The following is a 20139-nucleotide window of genomic DNA, read 5'->3' as shown; positions in this document are numbered from 1 at the left end:
TAGATTTAAAGTTGGACCACAACGTCTTAACATATATAGTGTCAGACATGTGTTCAGTTTGGCCTGTCTAAAATAAGCTAAGATGGCACTGAATAATATGCCCAGACTCAGTGAGCACCAGTGCTGGGTGGTCTCCCTACGGTGCACAAGTCAGCAGTGGCAGACATGAGAGGGGTTTTGAAAACGCCACATGGCATTTCTCCTGTTGGGGAGTTTTTGATGCACACCAAGGGATGAATATCACCCTCACCAGCTTATTTGTATTCTTAGCTCCTGACACAACACTTGGAATATAAGTGTTTCACACAAGCTGGCTGAGTCAAGCTCTCCGTGGGATATAGTGTATGTGTGGGATCACACAGGCTGGGGTGGGAAAGGGTGAGGAGAAAGGTGTCCTGAGGACAGAGCCTCCTGGAGCCGGCCTCCTGAAGGTGGGCTGCCAGCCTTGCCTGGCCTGTGGGGTAGAAGGGGCAGCTGCAGGGCAAAGCCCAGTGGCTGCGGACTGTGTGGGTGTCTGCAGCTGCACCCCGAGGCAAGGGCCCTGGCTTGAGTCTATAGTGGGCTAGCATGGTCCCAGGCAGGTGAGCCCGGGACCAGCGTGGTCGACCATGCCAATGAGGGGAGCAGGCCCTGGGTGATCCCTGGTCCCACCCTCTGGGGTGGGGAGCTCTGAGCAGTCACAATTCTGGGGTAGGGACAGGAAGGTGGGAGAGAGGAATGCAGTGAGTTCATCCAGCAGTAAGGGGAGCAGGAAAGTGCCCAGCCTGGGGCAGCGGGTGCTATGGGGCCCGGGGTCACTTGTAAAGGTGACTGCGTGGTTTTCCTGATAAGGCCGCAGCACGCCCACTCAGTGGTGCAGAGCGATGCATGCCTAGGCAAGGGTGTGGGGAGAGCTGGGCACCAGGAGGGTGGCAGTGGCAGTGGCAGGTAGGGCAGAAAGCCCTGGAAAACGGACCTGGGTAATGCGGAGGGGTCTGAGGAGCCCTTCAGCCAGCATAGTGCTACAGACATTACTACCAGCAGAAAAAGACATTCAGGTGAAGACCAGTGTGGAACAAAGGAGAGGATGGTGAAGACCAGGCCCAGGACTGAGACTTTGCCTCTAGCCACCCCTGGCCAGAAGATTTTTCCTATCCCTAGTAAGGAGGGATTCGGAGTTAAACAGAAATCCAGCTATATTCCACATTATATAATTAGTTCTCGAGAGGTCCAAGTTTATTGCTAAGTAAACTGGATGGCGTTCACTGCTCTATTGCTTTCCTCCCCAACCCCTTAACCACATTCCAAGTTCAAGAACCCCATCAGGTGCTGTGAAAGGAAATGGGGGAGCTCACTGGCCATGATGGTAGGATCTTGGAGCTGAGTGACTGAGCTGCCAGGCCATGGGTCCCACAGACCGTGCTGACTCAGTTTCCCTCCTCCCTTTAGGGATGGCTAGGGGACCAAGCCTCATAGGGTGCCCTTGAACAGGGATCGTCCTGGCCTGTGACAGCCAGGGAAGCCTAGCAAAATGGGAAGCTGGTTGACCATTTCAGCAGGTGGTATACAAATTCTATTTCTAAGTGATAGGGATTTGGGGCATAGACTGGTCTTAGAAATGGCAGGCCCAGGAGTCTCCTGTAACTTGCTCCGTGTTTACAATATCCTTTCTACTGGGCTTTAAGTCTCCCTTCTGCTGGATTTGTCCTCAGAGATGAAAAAAATAGCATGTCTGTGTTTTTTTTTTTTTTTAAGTAATCTCTACACCCAATGTGGGGCTCTAACTAACAATCCTGAAATTAACAGCTGGATGTTCTACTGACTGGGCCAGCCAGGCGCCCCAGCCTGTTAGCATTTTTGATGCAAGGCCTCTCTCACATGTTTGGCTTCCTTACATGTTTGATGTGTGGCTTTCTCCTTTTCGAGTTGGATAGTTCCCACTGCATCTAGGTTAGGCCTTCCCTACAGATTATCTAGTCATCCTAGTGTCTGGCTCTGAGTCCTCGAAGCTTTCCATATCCCTCCCAGTTTTAGCCTGGGGTTGGGCATCATCCTCAGTAAAGAGACGGTGGAGGCTAAGAACCACCATAGGTCTCCAGCCCCGCTCCGTCTGGCAACCCCTGGGCTCACTCATGCTTGCCTTCCTAAAGCCAGGGCTGCATTTCAGACCAGACCCAGACCCCAGGATCAGAGTTCCCTGCTGGTGATTAACAGAAGATGCTGCCAGAGGCTTTAATGGTCCAGCGTGAGCTGTACTGAGAGAGGAAAGGTGGCTGTTGTGATAACAAAGCACCAGAGTCTCATCCTGAGGTCACATTATTGTCAGATTTCTGGCAGGCACGGACCCAATCAGATACTTTTATTGAGCTGCTGAGTATAATGAATCTCCTAAGAGCATATTGTTGCTTCTTAAATACATGGTGTGTGCACTGAGCCCACTGATAAGTCAGTTTGCATTCTAGACTCTTAACCCATGATGCCTGCACTGCTACTACTGTCCTATGGCTTATTTATCATGCGGTCCATGCCGTTCTGATGGCATTTTTGATTTCAGAACCTGAACTTAGCATGCAGGCAGGCTGATGGGGTCTGCAAGTGGCCACTTGTTACCTGAGGCTCCACGTCCAGGATTGCAATCAGCCCCTGCTCATGGATCTTCCGGATGGTCTCCAGTTTTGTCCCATACATTGCATCCTCGTGGCTGCCATACTCCAAGTACTCGTTATTAGAGATGTCTTGCATCATTTGGTCATGAGATACAAAGTAGTAATTCTTTCCATTTTCTTCATCTTTCTTTGGAGGTCTGGTTGTATCTGCAAAGAAAGTCATGTATCAAGAGAGGCTCAAAAGGCTGAGCTCATGAGCTGACGCTCCCAGTGGAATCTACCCAAACTCCATCTATTCTTAAAAGCTGTGGATTCTTTAGTATATGTCTTGTGCTCTGTCCCATCCCTGGTAGCTTTGTAGAACTAAATTCTCGACACCATATTTATCTGTGTGACATCAGACCACAGTAGCTGGTTAGTTGTTTGATTTGGTGAATTTTTTGGTGTCTAGAGGAGATTTAGTTCATCCCTTTGTGGGCTACCACAGGAGAAAGACACTAAATGACCCAAGATTAACATAAGTTACTGTATGCCTTAATGCAGTTAGGTCTTAAGCAGAAGGAAAAAAGAATAAAAAAAAGAAAAAGGAAAATCACATACAGACATTTAAATTTAAATAAATTGAAATTAAATAAAATTGAATGATCAGTTCCTCAGTTTCACTAGCCACATTTCAAGGGTTCAGTAGCCACATGTGGCTACTGGCTGCTGTAGCGGACAGTGCAGATACTGAAAACTGTCACTATCAGAGAAAGTCCTATTGGATAGTGTTGCTCTATGGCAGCTTCCAAAAGGAGATTGTTAGAATATAGCAGAAGGTGTACTACACTGAGACTACAATGACCTTGGCCAGATATGATCACAGTAGTTAGTAAAGACCTACACCATGAGCTGGCAAACTCATGGCCTGTGAGCCAAACAGGGCCTGTTTTTGTAAATAAAATTTTATTGGAAGACATCCATGCCCATTTGTTTACATGTTGTCTATGGCTGCGACAATGGCAGACTGGAGTAGTTGTGACAGAGACCATATGGCCGTCCAAGCCTCAAATATTTACTATCTAGTCCTTTAGAGAAAAGATTTGCTGACCCCTAACCTAAGGTGATGTGTTCTAAAATATCAGCCAATAAGTCCTAGTTCTATGGGATAATAACAGAACCAGGGTTCTGTAAAACACTGTTTAGAAAATGTTTTCCCAGACAAGCCAGGAACACTGGTTTAAATCTTCCTTCCTCTCACCTCTTTTTTCCTTCTTTCCTTCCTTCCTCTCCCCTTCCCCCCTCCCTTCCATCAGTTTCCCTCCTTGAGCAAGGACAAATTTGTGCTCCTCTTTGTTGTGGGCCTGGGTCCAAACCCACGGGGAACTCCCTGCCCCAACTAGACCAATAGAAGGTATAAGTGCTCAGGGACATCCAAATGTGGAGGTTTTATCTATTTCATTTTAAATTTTATTTAAATTCAATTAATTAACACATAATGTCTTCATCATTTCAGAGGTAGAGTTCAGTGATTCATCAGTCTTGTATCACACCCAGTGCTCATCATATCACGTGCCCTTGTTAATGCCTGTCACCCAGTTACTCTGTACTCCCACCACCCCTCTCCGGTGACCCTCAGTTTGTTTCCTATGATTAAGAGTCTCTTATGGTTTGGCTCCCTCTCTGATTTCGTCTTGTTTTATTTTTTCCTCTCTTCCCCTATGATCCTGTTTTGTTTCTTAAATTCCACATATGAGTGAGATCATAGGACAACTGTCTTTCTCTGATTGACTTCATTTAGAAAAATTTTTTATGTATATTTTTTTTATTGGAGTTTGATTTGCCAGCATATAGTATAACACCCAGTGCTCATCCCATCAAGTGCCCCCCTCAATGCCTGTCTGACTGACTTCAAACGTGGAGGTTTTAAAGAACTCTTTCTCCAGGCACATAAAAAGCTGAAGAAATGGCATCGTGTATTGTTGCTGTACTATTCTGAGTTGCCTCGGCAGGGAACCATCCAATATCTGACAGAGGGACTTCATGACTGAGGTTGGCAAGGATATGCTTCAAAACCAAGCTAGTTACCTGCCCATTTCATAACATGGACATTCAACTGTTATGTGATCAGGAAAACTAAATATGAGTGAAGCTGGCTGTACTCAAGATCTAGACATAAGGAGAATTAAAAGAACATTTCAAAGTGTTTTACTAAGAAAACCTCAGAGGTACCAACTGAGATGGTATTTGGTGAATTTCCTTTTTTGTGTAGATCAGACAGGGTTCTGGAAAGAGGGTGTCGTCTTATGACGCCTCACGGCTCTCCTCTCGGGGTGCAGAGAAAACCAGAAGTGGTGTTGGCATGGCTTCAGGAAGGCAGCAGGAGGCCCTACCCGGTGGAGCCAATCTTCCCAACTTCTCTCTTTGCTCTCACAACTCATTCTCCTTTAGTTCTCCCCACCTCCAACAAAACTACCTGCCAGAAAGCTTTTGGCGTTCAAATTCTAAACTCTGGAATAACAATACTAAAAACAATGCTAGCTGTAGCATGGCTACCATTTATCCAGTATTTGCTGGCGCTTCCTGATCTCAAACCCTCTTTATATTCCTGGAATTACTTCATCTTATATTGAGGAAGCAGAGGGCAAAAAGTTAAGGGTAAGATAGAGAAAATAAGCAGAATAAAAATGTTACAGGCTGTAAATTCTTTATAATAAACAACTGCTAGCATGTTTGGTTTTCAAAGGGATGGAAGTCAATTAGGTACATTTAAGGAGAACATTGTTCTAGCAAAGAAAACTATCCTTTTCAGATCCATTCTTCTGAAGAGTTATTAATCTGAGTCATGTTTATGCCATACTGTGGGGAAAACTAGGTTACCAACAGAATGGATGAGCCCAATTTTGTGAAAAAAAACAACAAACAAATCACACACTACCTATGTTTGCATGAGAGAAGCCTGAGAGAGTCTACAACAGAATGTTTTAGAGCGCCATTACTGAGGGAGTGGGATTGGGATTATTGTTAACTCAGTTTCTGCCTTGTTTGGCTCTGGATCTTCCAAATTTCCCACAATGAGCAGCTATTGCTTATGTAATGGAAAACAGTACGTGTACCAGGACACACAGACTTAAAAGAAAGTGAGACATTGCTTACGTGGTATCGGGTACGCAAACCGGTCTGGGTGCTTCGTGATGAGGGTGTTTTTTATGTGTCTCCTCCCAACACCGTGCGCACCTATGTCATTTTTAAAAAAGAAGGTGACATTGACAATTGTTAATAACACTCAAACTGTTTTGAGGATGAGACTAAGAAAGTCACTTATACACTCAAACTTACCTAATAAGACTAGTGTTTTCCTTTTGAATGCTGGCAGTTTTACTACTTCTTCATATGTAACAAGATCTAATTGATCAAACACTAAAATGCAAAGATTTAGAAGAAAGGTAAATTTACAGGAGTAGTTCATGTACATCAATTATAATTTTACTGGCAGAACTAAAATTATAGTCAAACCGTGTCTTCAAAAAATATGAGTCCAGCTTATGATCTGTAGCTTACATGTAATTTTAGTCCTATAACCTTTTGGGAGAAAAATTTCATTTTCAAGCCCATGAAAATGCACTTTAGAACCAGGGGCATCCAAAGATTATGTTGAGCACATGCATAAAAGCCCAAATTCTAAGAGATACTGCATATCTTGTCATGCGGTATCCAACAAATCATACAAAGTCATTCAGAACCACATGCTGTTCATATTTTTGCAATTCTAAGAAATCAGCAATACTAAAAAGAAAAAGTCTGTAGACAGTGACTGACATGAATATAGCATGAATGCAACTAAAGTTAACCAAGAAAGAGGCTGCTAGATTATCACTAGGGATGGATGAGAGATGCATGGACAGCTGGTCTTTTAAACTCATGGTCCTTTCTTTCAACAGAGTTGCTGAAGGTAGCATGCCAGATTCTTTCAAAGTCAAGTTCTGTAACTGATTTCACAAGCTTTTGAAATGAGCATCTCACAAGTTTTGCTGTAACCCAGCTATCCATTTGATGGAAAAGCCTTGGGGAACATGCTTCCCGGGGCCCCAAACTTTGTCAGCCCGTGTGCCAGACAGAGGTCAGGATGGACAGAATGGAAAGCGGCATGAGGCAGAGTCTGAGCTCGGAAACCTTTGCAAAAGGGGAGTTCTCCCATCATTACAGACTGAGAAGAAATGCTTTCAAAAACATTGTTGTTGTTGTTTTTTGGAAACACTGCCTCTTCACAAAACGGTTACAAAAACCTCCCCGAGAGGATGACCATTCCTGTTGAAGTCCAAGGCAGTCTACTTGAAAATTCTCACAAGAAGGCTAAAATCACGAGCCAGTGTTTCCTGTAAGTTTTCTGTGTGGTAACACCCAAATGTTGCCAGGTACACACTGAAGTATCTTTTTAAGAGAAGAGTCACTCAATAAGCTCTAGATTTCAGAGGGGTTGAAATAAATTCAATAAAATTGATTCCATGGTGCCATAAAGGGATCTGGGATGCTTCAGTCAATCACTAGAGAAGCTTCTCCTCTCTGAAACAATATGGCCAAAATGCTTTTGGCTCTCAGCTCAGTCCTTAACATTTGTGATCTTCCCAGTAGCAAAGAACCTTAAAATGCAAAACAGGATACTTCGGAGTGCAACAGATCAGAAACAAACAAATGAACAAAATTATCATTCCCAAAGTATTAAAAAGAAAAAAAAATACAGTGTGTTAAAATAGGGTTAGTGCATGTTAATGGGTATCTGTGCATTTGTTTCCTTTTGATAACTTGATTCCATAAAGGTTGACTCAAAGACTTTAATTCTCTAGCAAGAGCTAAAACCCAAGAAATGCTTTCTGTGTTTAGAATGGCAGACTCCCCAAATCAAAACGAACTTGAGGTTGTGTGTGTGCGGGAGCTAGCTAGTCGTGCTGCAGTAATTACAAAGTGTTAGAGTTGCAAAAAGAAAAGCAGGAATGCTTACGGCATTGCTTTTTATACCCACTGCCCTCCAAATGATGTTTCTATCAAGAAAAAGGATGCTTATGAAAGAGGTGCATCAACAAGCTGATATGTTTTAATATATAAAAATAATCAAGCATCTCACAGAAGAGCAAGATGATGATGGCACAAGCTTTCGGAATGACATCCTATCCAATTACGATTGGTCATTTTTTTAAACACACTTAAGAATGAGTTAGATATCAACAGTCGACACCATGGACAAATGAACAGGTATGTTACACATCGGTATCTTAACCATAAATGAGTAGCATGAAGAGGTTACTCTGGTCTAAATGAAATCACCACATGGTCATAGGATTGAGAAACAATAAAAGAGATATTTAAAAATAAGACACATATAAGGAGAACACTTAAAGGCTGAACTTTTTAAAGTTTTATGTTGTTTGTGGATTTTTTGTTTTAAAAAAGGACTGAATGAAAGGAAACCATTAAAAACAAAGAGGCATAGTCACTCAACAGGTTACTTACATGCACAGAGGCCATTGGGAGTAAGACAGCATGAAAAATGTACAGGGGTCATTGAAATATGGCTTTTAATATATTAGTAAAATAAAAGTATAATATGCACAAAAGAAACTTTACCATGCAATATTCTAAACATGAGGCAAATAAATCACATTAAGAAACAAACTCATTTTAATAAAAATTCAACAATATCCTTATGTAAAAGCCAGTGGGTTTTGATATACTAGCAATATGCATGGAAATCTTATCTGGGAATAGTTACAAGACACCGTCTTTGGGGAGTGTAGGTGTGGAAGCCTTTTGCTTTTCATTTGGGATCTTCCTGTACTGTTTGCAATTTCTAATCACAGGTGCCTACTACGTTTATTAAAAAAAAAAAAGCCAAAAGGGCAGTGAGATGATGGGCCACTCTTTGTTGTCTTAAGAGTTCTCTGTATTAAAGAGAAATAAGTAATTGTTTTTCTAAAAACCACTCAACTGCTAATTTGTGGTATTAAGCATAATTTAAGCACACCTATGAATGGTACTGTAAAAACCCTCTGGGTTCACATGTATATATGTAAATGGACTATTTCAGGATATTGAAATACTACCGCTCAGGGCTCTAATAGTTAAAAAAATGAATTAATGAAGACCCCTCTCCTCTCAAGTTTACATTGGCAACCTGATCTTGAAACTAATTTTGGAAGTCCTAGGGCTGAGGAATCTCAATGCCTCAAGAGTATAGTTCTAAGCGCCTGACAATACATTTTGTATCAAATTTATGTGGCTAAAAATCTTTTATGCGTTGCAGGAAATGTATTTGCTGTAAACACTACACACACCATAATCAAATCTATTCCCAAGGCTTCAGAAATACTGTCTGGCATAGTTTGCTCATATTACCCTGATTTCCTGGTAAGCTACTCAATATTCATGACATTTTTATGTGTTTAGGTAAGTATTTTCTAGTTACATCTTTTCCACAAATAAGCCTTTAGCATCGATTCCTTGTCTCATTTGGAAAAACTACAAGTGTTCAAATACTGTAAAAACCTCCATTAGAAGAGACCTATCACACCAGTAACTCTGGGCTGGGTGCGCACTTGAATGCCTGCAGCGGTTGGGCAGTGAATGTGTTTGGGTGCGTGGGCCAGGTTTAAGAATGGAGCAGAGGGACGATGGGTCCTAGAGAAGGAATGTCCAGACAAAAGGGACATCAACAACCCAGTGCTGCTATGGAGGAAGGCGGCCTAGTGGCACCACATTTCTCTCTTCTTTCAAGGGAAGGCAGAAACCCAGATTTTTATGTTAAATATCTGATTTTCAAATGTGATATCCAGTTAAAATTCTTTCAAATACCATATATGGAGAAAACAGAACTAATGTGTGGGTCATATCCAGCTAACAGACTGCCATTTTATGTGAGATGTAGGCGACACAGTTTGAACAGAATTCTGCTTTACCTAAACACATGGAATACCCTGGTGACAGAAATAGACACAATTCTAGTATCGTTCCCATCAGTTCTAGACATTGACAAAGTTCCCATATTTCATTTGTACTACAAATATAAACAACTTCAGAATTTGATGAGAAGGTCTAGATCTTGCCATCAATATATGCTGAATTCTCAAAGATCTGAAGCAGGAGATAAGACATACGCCCTCATTTGAATTCAGTAAGGACTATGGGAAGACACTCCCCAGCTCTGCCGTATTTTACAATCAACTTCTGAAAAAGCCAGAAAAATCCTTCAGAAATATAGTTTGATTTGTGGCCCATGAGCCCATTGGGCTAGTTCTTGGCATTAAGGAACATGATTTTTTCAAAGTTCTCAAAGCATCCACCATACTGATGGAGTTCAATAGTATTTGTTTCTTTCACAGCAGTTCCTTCTATAGGCCACGCCTCATGCTAGGATGGCCTTTTGGCATGGCTCAAAGCAGAATAGCTGATAACATACTTGACTTCCCTTTCCTGACAATTTCATCTCCTGTCAAGTAAAAGTGACCACTAAGTAAATGGTTCTGCTGGACTTTGTCATGAACAAAATGGAAGGGTTGGTTGGTGAGGGGGAAGGAGTCCAAAGAGATGGTGACAGAAAGGCCTTGCCCGGCAGCATGCTTCAGAAAGTCCCAAGAAAAACGCTGGACATCTTCTCTCGAGCAGAAAAACCAATAGGAGAGTTCATGAGGCTTGATTTGAGGTGGGGGGTGGGCAGTCCCACCAGTGACATTCTGACTACACCATAACAAACACACCTGGATGCCAGTTCTACAAGGAAGCTTGGGTGGCTCTACAAGGACCTTATAAGAAATTGAGACGTTGCATCAAAGGGCGTGAGAGGAGGGTCCCACATGCAGTGACAAATACACACAGAAGGGACCTTAAGCATGATGGGGAGCGCTCAGAGGCCCAGAAGACCATTGCTTGGGAAAATGCTAAAGATAACAAGACAGTGGTGGAGGTGGGACTCTCTCCTTAGTTCGAAATTAATTTTTTTTTCCTTAGTTCGAAATTTAAAAGAACTTAGGTAGGGTCTGTGGTTTTGCGTTGGAGGTGTAATGTCCAAAGATGACACAAAAAAGCAATTCTATTCCATCCCTATGAGGCTCCAGTCTTCTGTTATCAAGGGCAAGACCCTTCAAACCTGATAGGCAGTGTTTGCCAGAGCTAAAGCCCGAGATAAAGGGCAGTAAACGAGTGCGTGGCTTCAATAAATGCTACTCATTTGTCAAGCCCAATGAGGAAAGAACCAGAGATACCCAGAGTTGTAGAATTAGAAAGGATATCTTTCACTGACTAACCCAGTTCCCTTGTTTCGAGGCCCACAGGAGCTAAGTGACTTGCCCAGGTTGTGCTGTAACTCAGCGGTGCTAATTTGGTACCCTGTTTCACTCAGGTTGCCTGTTAAGCTTACAAGTATGTTTGCAGGGCCACTAAGCACCATCTCCAATGAAATTGGACAGGGCAGGGACAGTGGAAGATCAGTCATGCCCGTGGCTGAAGAATGGAAAAAGTAAATTGTGGAAAACACTGGCTGCCAGATTGGATGCTGATTCTCTGACAAAATTTTGAAGTGAGGGAGTCAATGGATTCTTCGTCAGAATTTAGAGATTCTAGTTTTTCAATCAACTGGCTTCTTACTTTCCCCTCACAGCTGAATTAAGAATAATGGCATACTGAATACTTATGTCTACATGGCCTCCATTAGAAGAGTATAAAGCTAGTGATGGATTAACAACCTTAACCAGCCATCTCTTTGCTTTTCTTTCTAGGTTCAAATTATAATGCCAGCTATATCTATACATCATTTAAAATTGTAAAAATGATAAAGTTTACACACACACACACACGTATAAAATGTCAACACATTTTGTGAGCCTGTTAGAAGCTGATGGAAATGAAGATGACTTGGCAGTAACCACTGACATTTTGTGTTAAATGACATTCTGCTGACATTACAGTGAACGTCTTCAAATAGTACTACTTGAGCATTTACAATTAACAGTTGCTAAATTGTTTCATCTGCTTTAAATATTTCTTCCCTTTATAAAACAAAAAAAAGCCATTATTACACTAGTGCTCTGTAGTGGCAAACAATCAGAAGTGTTATATATTTTATTGGAATTAAGAATGGGATATAGTGGAGCCAGCATGAAGGGAACAATTCCTTATTTAACTGAACCATTTGAAATGAACCCACGTGGCCACTCACATTCATTCATTCCACATTATGCAGTATTTCAAAATGCATACTTGCTGATTAAGAAAATAGCAATTCAGAATTTGTAAATAAATCTCCCTGGTGGATGCTAACAACATGTTATAACATTCTACAGACAGAAGTGCATTTCATATTTGTCAGAAACATTATTACTGTCAAATTGGGCATGCATGACTACATTGATTTTTTTTTTGCCACATGTTTGATTTTTGGAGTTATTTCTGAAACCTTGGGAACTAATCTAATGCCAATATTGGGGCTTGCAATTCCTCAGAACAAGTTCCTTATAAAAAAGGAGTCCTATTGAGAAGTTACTGAAAATAAGTAAATCCCACTTTGTATATCATCATGCATTTCCCTTAGCTTAACTTACATCCCGTGAGTCTTCTGGGAATTCTACGGCAATGACGGATCATGCTTTTTTGATATTCATTTCAGTTTTTAGCAAACAAGTGGATACTTTGACTTAGGTTGAACGCAAGTTTTCATATAGACAAAAAGCGTGAAGGGAAGGCCAAGATAATGCTCTTGGTCTTTTAGGAGCCAGGAAATAACTGTGGGGGAAGAAGACTAGTCACAGAAATGGACCGAATGCCGTTAGTATCCAACAGATCTGTGCTTTTTCCACCCAATCAATCACCGGACCCTATGCAGCACAGCTCTGTGAAGAGCGCACCTCTGCCCTTAGAAATGTGTCACGGGGCTGTGTCCCAGGGCTAGAGAAGAGCCATGAAGGAGGACATTTGCTCAAGATCGATCTCTGCCAAGGGGCAAGGATCCCGGTGACTCTGCACACTCTCAAGCTCTCATTTCTCAGGGGAGGACTTAATGTACTGGGTCCTTCTAGTTCCAGAGAATGCTGTTTCCAAACAGCATTTCTTCCTGGAAAGTGGGGCTCTGTAAAATATCTGGTAGATAACCAACATAGGAATTGCAGGTAGAGGTTCCTTATGTTTGGCACACTGAGGAAGACCTCGGGTGGGATTTTGGGGTGGAGGACTCTGAAGACGGAACTGACATGAGAGACGTACTTTCAGCTTGGCCATGTTTACCCAGCCCTGGTCACACACCTACTTTTCCCTACCTGCGTTGTGCTTTGCCAAGTATTTATCTTTGTACTGCTTCTTTTTCTTGCCGAACCAAGTGCAGCTGGCCTGCTGCTCCTGTTTGGTTTTTTCCATGGCGATGCAAGCAACCCGCCTGACCCAGGGGAGAAGGGGGAGAGAGAAAAATCTCCTGTAAAGTTTTATATTGACAACAGAAAAATCATTCACTTGAAGATGAATTCATACAAACCTGCATGAACCTACACCTCACAAACATTTCAAGATAAAGCTTGCTCTTTGGCTTTCACAACAATTTCCTAGAGAGGTTTTCAAAACACAGGTTTATAATAAAATGACATCGCATTCCTCAAGCACGTACTAATTGATGCAGCTGAGCAAACTAAACACACGGTGGGAAGAGTTTGGAATTTTGAGTTCAGACAGGTCTGGTTTGACTCTCAGCTCTATCACTCATTATCCTGTGTCATTTAGTGTTAGGTGCTTTCCTAGGAAATGTACATGTATTAACTCATTTAACCTTCCTAACATTTAACATGAAATTGTGTCACCACTTTACAGAGGAGGGGATCAAAGCACTGAGAGGTTAAGTAATTTGCCCCAAATCACAGTCTGGGATCAGAGCCCATGCTCTTGGCCAGTACATACTATTGGCAGGTTTCTTAGCCTTTTGGATGGCTGTTGTAAAGGATTAGAGCAAAAAAATGTAAATAATCTCCCCAGCACAGTAGATGCTTAATAAATGGTATTAATACTATATGGCAATTCTAGTCTAAGAAAAAAACCCCCACAATTAAATCCACTAATACTTTAAAAATTTTTTTATTTATTCATGAGAGAGAGAGAGAGAGAGAGAGAGAGAGAGAGAGAGGGGCAGAGACACAGGCAGAGGGAGAAGCAGGCTCCATGCAGGGAGCCTGACATGGGACTCGATCCCCAGTCTCCAAGATCATGCCCTGGGCTGAGGGCGGCACTAAACCACTGAGCCACCCGGGCTGCCCTAAATCCACTAATGCTATATGGCAATTCTAGTCAAGAAAAAAAAAAACACAATTAAAACCACAGTTAGAATTACAATCAGAAAGTTTTAATTTTGTCCTATGTGATTATAATACTCAGCACAAATATTAAAAAGTTGCTCTCTTAAGGTTTGATCTAAGCAAATATGTGCCTTTCAGGATATTGCCACAGGTGATTTTGCCTAACAATTTTGCTTGTGGGACAACCAGGGGTCCCCTGAGTAAGCCACATACAAGAATCCAAAATTGCCATCAGAATGACAAGTGACTTTCCTACAAGGTTGTAGAGATTTACAATCCCACCAGTGGAGTAGGAGAGTTCCTACTGTTCCACTTCCTTGTCAGCACTTGTATTATCAGTCTTTAATTTTAGCTACTGCAGCAGGTAAGTAATAGAATAGGGCTGTACTTTGAGTCTGCCTTTTATGGATTATTAATGAGATTGAGCACCTTTTTATAGGTTTATTGGTTATTGGATTTCTTCTTTTGTAATGTGTCTAAGTCTTTTGACCATTCTCCTTTCCTGTTGACTTTTTCTCATTGATTTGTAGGAATACTTTATATGGTCTGGATATTACATCTCCGTTATATGTGTTCCAGATACTTCTTCCATTTTGTGGCTTGCCTGTTTACTCTTCCTTTGGTATACCTTTTGATAAACATAACTTACTTTAAGTCAAATTTATCTATCTTTTCCTTTATGGAAAGTATTTCTGATGTTGTTTAAGGAAATCCTTCTTTGTTCCTGAAGATATTCTTCACTATTATTTTCTCAAGTGTTTATAGTTTTCTTTCATATTTTGATCCTTAATATACTGGAATTGATTTTTGTATATGGTGTGAAATTAGGGGCCCTATTTTTTTCTTGTCTTTTCCCCTAATGGCTACTTAATTGTTCCAGCATGACTTATGGAAAAAACTATCCATTCCTCACTAGTGACTATGTATGGGAGTGTTTTGGGATTCTCTTCAGCTGGTTTATTTGAACATCTCTATGCCCACATCTTTTTATCATAATTACTGCAGCTTTATAGTAAGTATTGGTATCAGCTGGAGCAAGGCCTCCCTCCTTATTCTAGAAGAGCATCTTGATTCTGTGCATTTCCATTAAAACTTTAAAATTAGCTTGCCAATTTCAAAAACAATTAAGACTACATGGAATCTATGAATCAATCTGGGAGGAATAGACAACTTTACAATATTGAGTCTTCTAGTCCATGAATATAGTATTCTTTAATATCTCAATAAATGTTATAATTTTTCCTGTGTCTTGAACATCTTTATTTAGATTTGCTCCTAGCTTGTAGATTAAAAAAAGAGGTTATACAAATGGTGTTTAAAAAATTATTGTAATTTTTAGAGAGAGTAATGAATCCCAAATACCTACAACCCAGCTTTAACATTTATTAACTCCTGGCTTGTTTTATTTACAACCTATCCACCCTAGATTATTCTGAAACAAATCCAAGTATCATTCCCTCCTTAAACTTTTAAATCTATAGGTTCCCTCTCTCCTTTTACCACTTGCAATTTATGTGTTGCAAAAACTGGTTGGTTGTCCTATAGTTTCCAAGTCAGTATTTTTCTGATTTCATCCTTGTGGTGTCTTTAGTAAGTCCCTGTCTTTTGCATTCCTCCAAATAGTTAGATCTAGAGGTCTGATTGAATTTAACTTCTTTTTTTTTTTTTACAAGAATACTTTATAGTATTAAGGTGATGCAAGTGGTGTTAATGTATGGTATGTAAAAAAAATTTATTTTCTTGGGGCACCTGGATGGCTCAGTTGGTTGAGTGTCTTGACTTGTGATTTTGGCTCAGGTCATGATCTCGGAGTCCTGGGATTGAGCCCCATGTCAGGCTCCCTGCTCAGTGGTGAGTCTGCTTATCTCCCTCTCCTTCTGCCCCTCCCCCTGCTTTTCCAAGTGAGTGCTCTCTTAAATGAATAAATCTTGAAAAATTTTTTGTTTTTCTCTTTGTTGTTGGTAAATAGAAATAAATTGATTTTTGTACATTGATTTTATATCAACCATTTTGCTGACCTCACATATAAATCTATAGTTTATCTGTAGATTTCTTTGAATTTCTTCACATAGAAACATATCACCTAAAATTAGTTTTTTTCCTTTCTGATAGCGTCTGTTGTAGGTTTATTGTAGATCCTCTCAATCAGGTTAAGGAAGTTCCCTTTAATTCACAGTTTGTGAGGGTTTTAATCATGAGTGGATGTTAAATTTTACCAAGTGCTTTTTCTGCATCTACTGATAGGACCATGTGGATTTTCTTTAGTCTGTTAATACGATGGATCAACTTGATTGGTTTTCAAATGTTGAACCAGCTGTGCATTCCCAGTACAGACTCCACTGGGTCAAGATATATTATCCTTATTAAATATTGCTGGATTCAGTTTGCTAATATTTTGCTGAGGACTGTTATATCTATGTTCATGAGGGAGCCTCATCTGTGGTTTTCTTGGATTGCCTTTTGTGAATTTTGGTATCAGGGTAATGCTGGCATCATAAAATGAGTTGGGAACTGTTCTTTCTTCTTTAAAAGACTGTCCTCTTATTTTCTCCTCTCCATTGAGGTTTTTATTTAAATCCTTTATTTTTTGGTTAGGAGAAGGACATTTATTGGGAAATACCGTGAACTCTCAGCAACAGCATCAAAGTCAATCTCCACATATTACCTAAGTGGCATACAGAGGAGGCTGAAGCTTTTGCATTGAGGACTCTTCCAGTACAAGCCAATATGTGCTGTATCCATAACTACAGCTTCTGTGATGCACAGGATCTTTGGAAGCATAAACAAAACCGAGGAATTTTTGACAGGTTAAAAGAGACAAATCCTGACCCCGTGAAGCTTATGGTACAGTCTATAGAGTACCTAGTACCTTATAACCAATGTTTTTAAGCTTAAAGAATAAAAGTTAAAAGTTCCCAATAAAAATTTGTGGTGTGGCTATATATGAAGCAGTGTCAGAGGAATGAAACCAGTCTTCACTAGCCACTCAGGAAATGAATGTTATTTCTTTTAGCTCAGTAACTACAGGAAAATCCTGTTAGGATTTAGGTCAACCTGGAGGGAAATTTCAAACACATGTTTAACATTTTTATTCCTGACTTGGATGAGGGTCTGATTGGCAAGGGGAGGGATGACATATTTAGGGACTCAAAATATACTGAAGGACTTGACTGATGGGCCTTGTCAAGCAAGATGGAATTTAACAAGGATAAATAAGGTAAGGCATTTGGGTCCAAAAAATTGATTTCTCATCTACAGGATGTGAAAAATGTCACTTGGTAGAAACAACTGTGAATAAAGATTCTGGGTCTGGCTGGTAGTATTTTTTGAAATCTTCCTCACTGACACTGCATGCCCACTGATATTCGACAGGCCAATGCAGTTTTCCAGCAAGGGCAGCTGCTCTTTCTTGCTGCTGGGAATGCCTTCCTATACCTCTAATGTATGACTCAGGTCTCAAGGCACATCCTGCCCAGTGGGCCCCTTCTCTCATCATCCCAGCTAGAATCCCTTTGTCCCTCTCAAGTTTGCTTTTTTTTCATAATAAACTGAACATATTTAAAGTGTACAGTTTCATCAGTTTTGATGTATGTATACACACATCTCTCCTCTCTCCTCTGGATCCTCAGGCAACTAATGTCACTATAGATTAGTTTTGCGTTTTCTGGAATTTCATATAAACAGAATCATACAGTATGTTTTTTCTCTCTTTCGCTTGGAAAATTAGCATAATGATTTTGAGTTCTATCCATATTACGTGTATCAATAGTTCATTCCTTTTTATTGCTTCATAGCATCCTGTTGTAGAAATATGCCATCATTTGTTCATCTATTTACCTTTGATGAGAACTTTAAAAATTTTTTGTCTTTCTAATAGGTGTGTGGCCACTGAGGTTTGGTTACTGCGTTTTTTGTTCTTGACAGTTCCTTCTGGTTCTTCTTCTTCCTTGCCATTAACAACTTCTCTATTCTCTGAAGATATGTTTCAATCTTATTAAATTGATTTTTAAAATATATGCACAGTTATTGAAAAACCCTGCCTCCTAATTCTAATATATAAAGTGGGTTTGTCTCTGTTGGCTTTTGTCAGGCAGGTCTGGTTTCCTTGTATGCCTGTGTGATTTTTGTTTTTTTGTTTTTGACTGTTGGTCCCCGCCCTAGTGAAAGTTTATGTGGAGGTTGAGGAAAGGCTCTAGGATGAGGTCTATCATAAAGTCTATCAGAGACTTTTTTTTTTAAAGATTTTATTTGTATGACAGAGAGAGAGAGAGAGAGAGAGAGAGAGAGAGAGAGAGAGAGAGAGGGCAGAAGTGAGCACAAGCAGGGGGAAGTGGCAGGGAGAGGGAGAAGCAGACTCCCCTGAGCAAGGAGCCTGATACAGGGCTTGATCCCAGGACCCAGGGATCATGACCTGAGCCAAAAGCACATGCTTAACTGACTGAGCCACCCAGGCACCCCTTGAGACTTTTTGTTTGTAACAGATGCTGGAAATCCCCTGGCCGTCCCAGGCTATGTGTATCTGGATACAAAGCTATTCAAGGTGGACCAGCGGTCACGATTTTTTTCAGGGAAATTTTATTTTCCTTTTATTTGTGTCTTTGGCTTTGCTTAGTGACAAGGCAGCCTTGTCTCTAGTCCTCAGCTGTTGGAGGGCAGCAAAGGCATACTTCTTTGTTTGCTCCTGCCTCTGCAGTCCTGACAATGTGGGACGGGTCTCCTAACAGACTCCCCCCAGCTTATACAGGCCTTAGGTCTTAATCTTGATTCTCTGGCAGAAAAGTTTTCAGTAATAGATGTGTCCTTTTGGCAAAATGGGCCAATTTGGTGCTCTAATTTCTATCACTCTGATTAATGGCTTTCATGTAAAAACAAGTCACTGAGTTGCCCAATACCTTTTTGGCTGCTTAATGCTTTTAAGGTAATTTTCAATAACATATTTTCTACAGCACTTTTCTTTTTCTTTTTCTTTTTTTTTCATTAGGAGCATTGATTCAGATAACCTAGTCCACCATTATAGGAGACAGGGAGCAAATCTGCTGTTCCCACTGCCATTTCTCAGGGTTCCTCCAGGAGGACTTTGGAGTTCTAGATATCAGTGAAACAAGATTTCAACAGATGATCTGACTAGGGAGAAGAGGTCTGGTATCTACAGAATTCTTTTTAAAAAACGCTTATCTGGCAGCATGCTAGAACACATTTTGTAAAATGTAAATATCACGAATGACATAATGACATCATCATCAAAGTGATTCAGAAATCACTTTTGTCCTGTTAATGCTTAAGCATGGCCCTTGAAATCATAGAAGAATAATGAAAATAAATTTCAATCATACTAAACTAAGTCCACTGAGTGGGAAGGAGCACAATATTTTGGCATATAATGGAGACAAGAACATATCTGTGACTCAGGGCCAGCTGTGATTATGGGGCCCCTGGTCCGTCAAGAACTACAGTCCCTCACAGGAAAATAAAGACATTTCTCCTTTCAAAAAAAAAAAAAGAAGAAATAAAAAAGAAAAAAAAGAAAAAGAAAAACTTTCTTTCTTTCTTCTTTCTTTCTTTCTTTCTTTCTTTCTTTCTTTCTTTCTTTCTTTCTTTCTTTCTTTCTTTCTTTCTCTTTCTTTCTTTTAAAAAAAAACAATTTTCTTAAAGTTTGGACTGCAAAGCAGTGCCAGATGGAAGGCTGCCTGCCACTTCCTCTATCCGGGTCTATGAGTCTCCGCATTAAATGATGGCATCTGAAGTTCTTATCAGCTCTGACAATCTAAACGTAAGAACGTTTTTGGAAACAAAGGATAGCTAACAGAGGCAATCACGCAAAGGAAATTCACTGAGAAATCCCTTTAGTGAGAAAAACCATTATCAACCATTATCAACATTGGTGGACTCGGAGCCTCTGGCGTCTGTTAGCTAGGTTCCAGTATTTGGGGATAGACTGCCCCAATGTCTAATGGTTGCTGTTTTGGGTTGTGTGAAACAACCTCAGATAGAGTCATCTCCTTGCTAGATCTCTCACACATTGCCAAAGTACCAGCCACAGCAAAATCACCAGCATCTTTCAAAACAGAGTTCAAGTAAGTGAATTGTAACAACAGCATTTGGATTTCACCAAAATAGATAGTAATATATAGTAATTTGGGACTCCTTTTCTCACAGTTCAAAATGGTGTTGAAAAGCTATCTGACTTTAACCTGTTTTCACTGCTTAAACTTTCCAACAAAGTAAGTGTTTTTAAAGGCTTGGCAAGGTAAAGAATG

General features: G+C 40.6%; 1 protein-coding gene across 13 annotated transcripts in view; it reads right to left on the bottom strand.

Annotated features, from left to right (window-relative positions):
• CASK (calcium/calmodulin dependent serine protein kinase) overlaps nucleotides 1-20139 on the bottom strand; it is a 349933-nt gene that overhangs the window by 9903 nt on the left and 319891 nt on the right. For 8 of the 13 annotated variants that reach the window (XM_072816975.1, XM_072816981.1, XM_072816982.1 and 5 more), the window contains 4 exons: nucleotides 12863-12978; nucleotides 5904-5984; nucleotides 5721-5801; nucleotides 2590-2792 (listed from right to left, as the gene is read on the bottom strand). In XM_072816975.1, the coding sequence (XP_072673076.1) occupies nucleotides 2590-2792; nucleotides 5721-5801; nucleotides 5904-5984; nucleotides 12863-12978 (481 nt within the window). The remainder of the gene's footprint in view (nucleotides 1-2589; nucleotides 2793-5720; nucleotides 5802-5903; nucleotides 5985-12862; nucleotides 12979-20139) is intronic. The other 5 variants (XM_072816976.1, XM_072816979.1, XM_072816984.1 and 2 more) reach the window with 1 other exon arrangement.

Source organism: Canis lupus, chromosome X (genome assembly GCF_048164855.1).
Source record: "Canis lupus baileyi chromosome X, mCanLup2.hap1, whole genome shotgun sequence".
In the NCBI taxonomy this organism is placed as follows: domain Eukaryota; kingdom Metazoa; phylum Chordata; class Mammalia; order Carnivora; family Canidae; genus Canis; species Canis lupus.
Note: the sequence above shows the minus strand (reverse complement) of the source record. Positions and strands in the feature narration are given on the sequence as shown.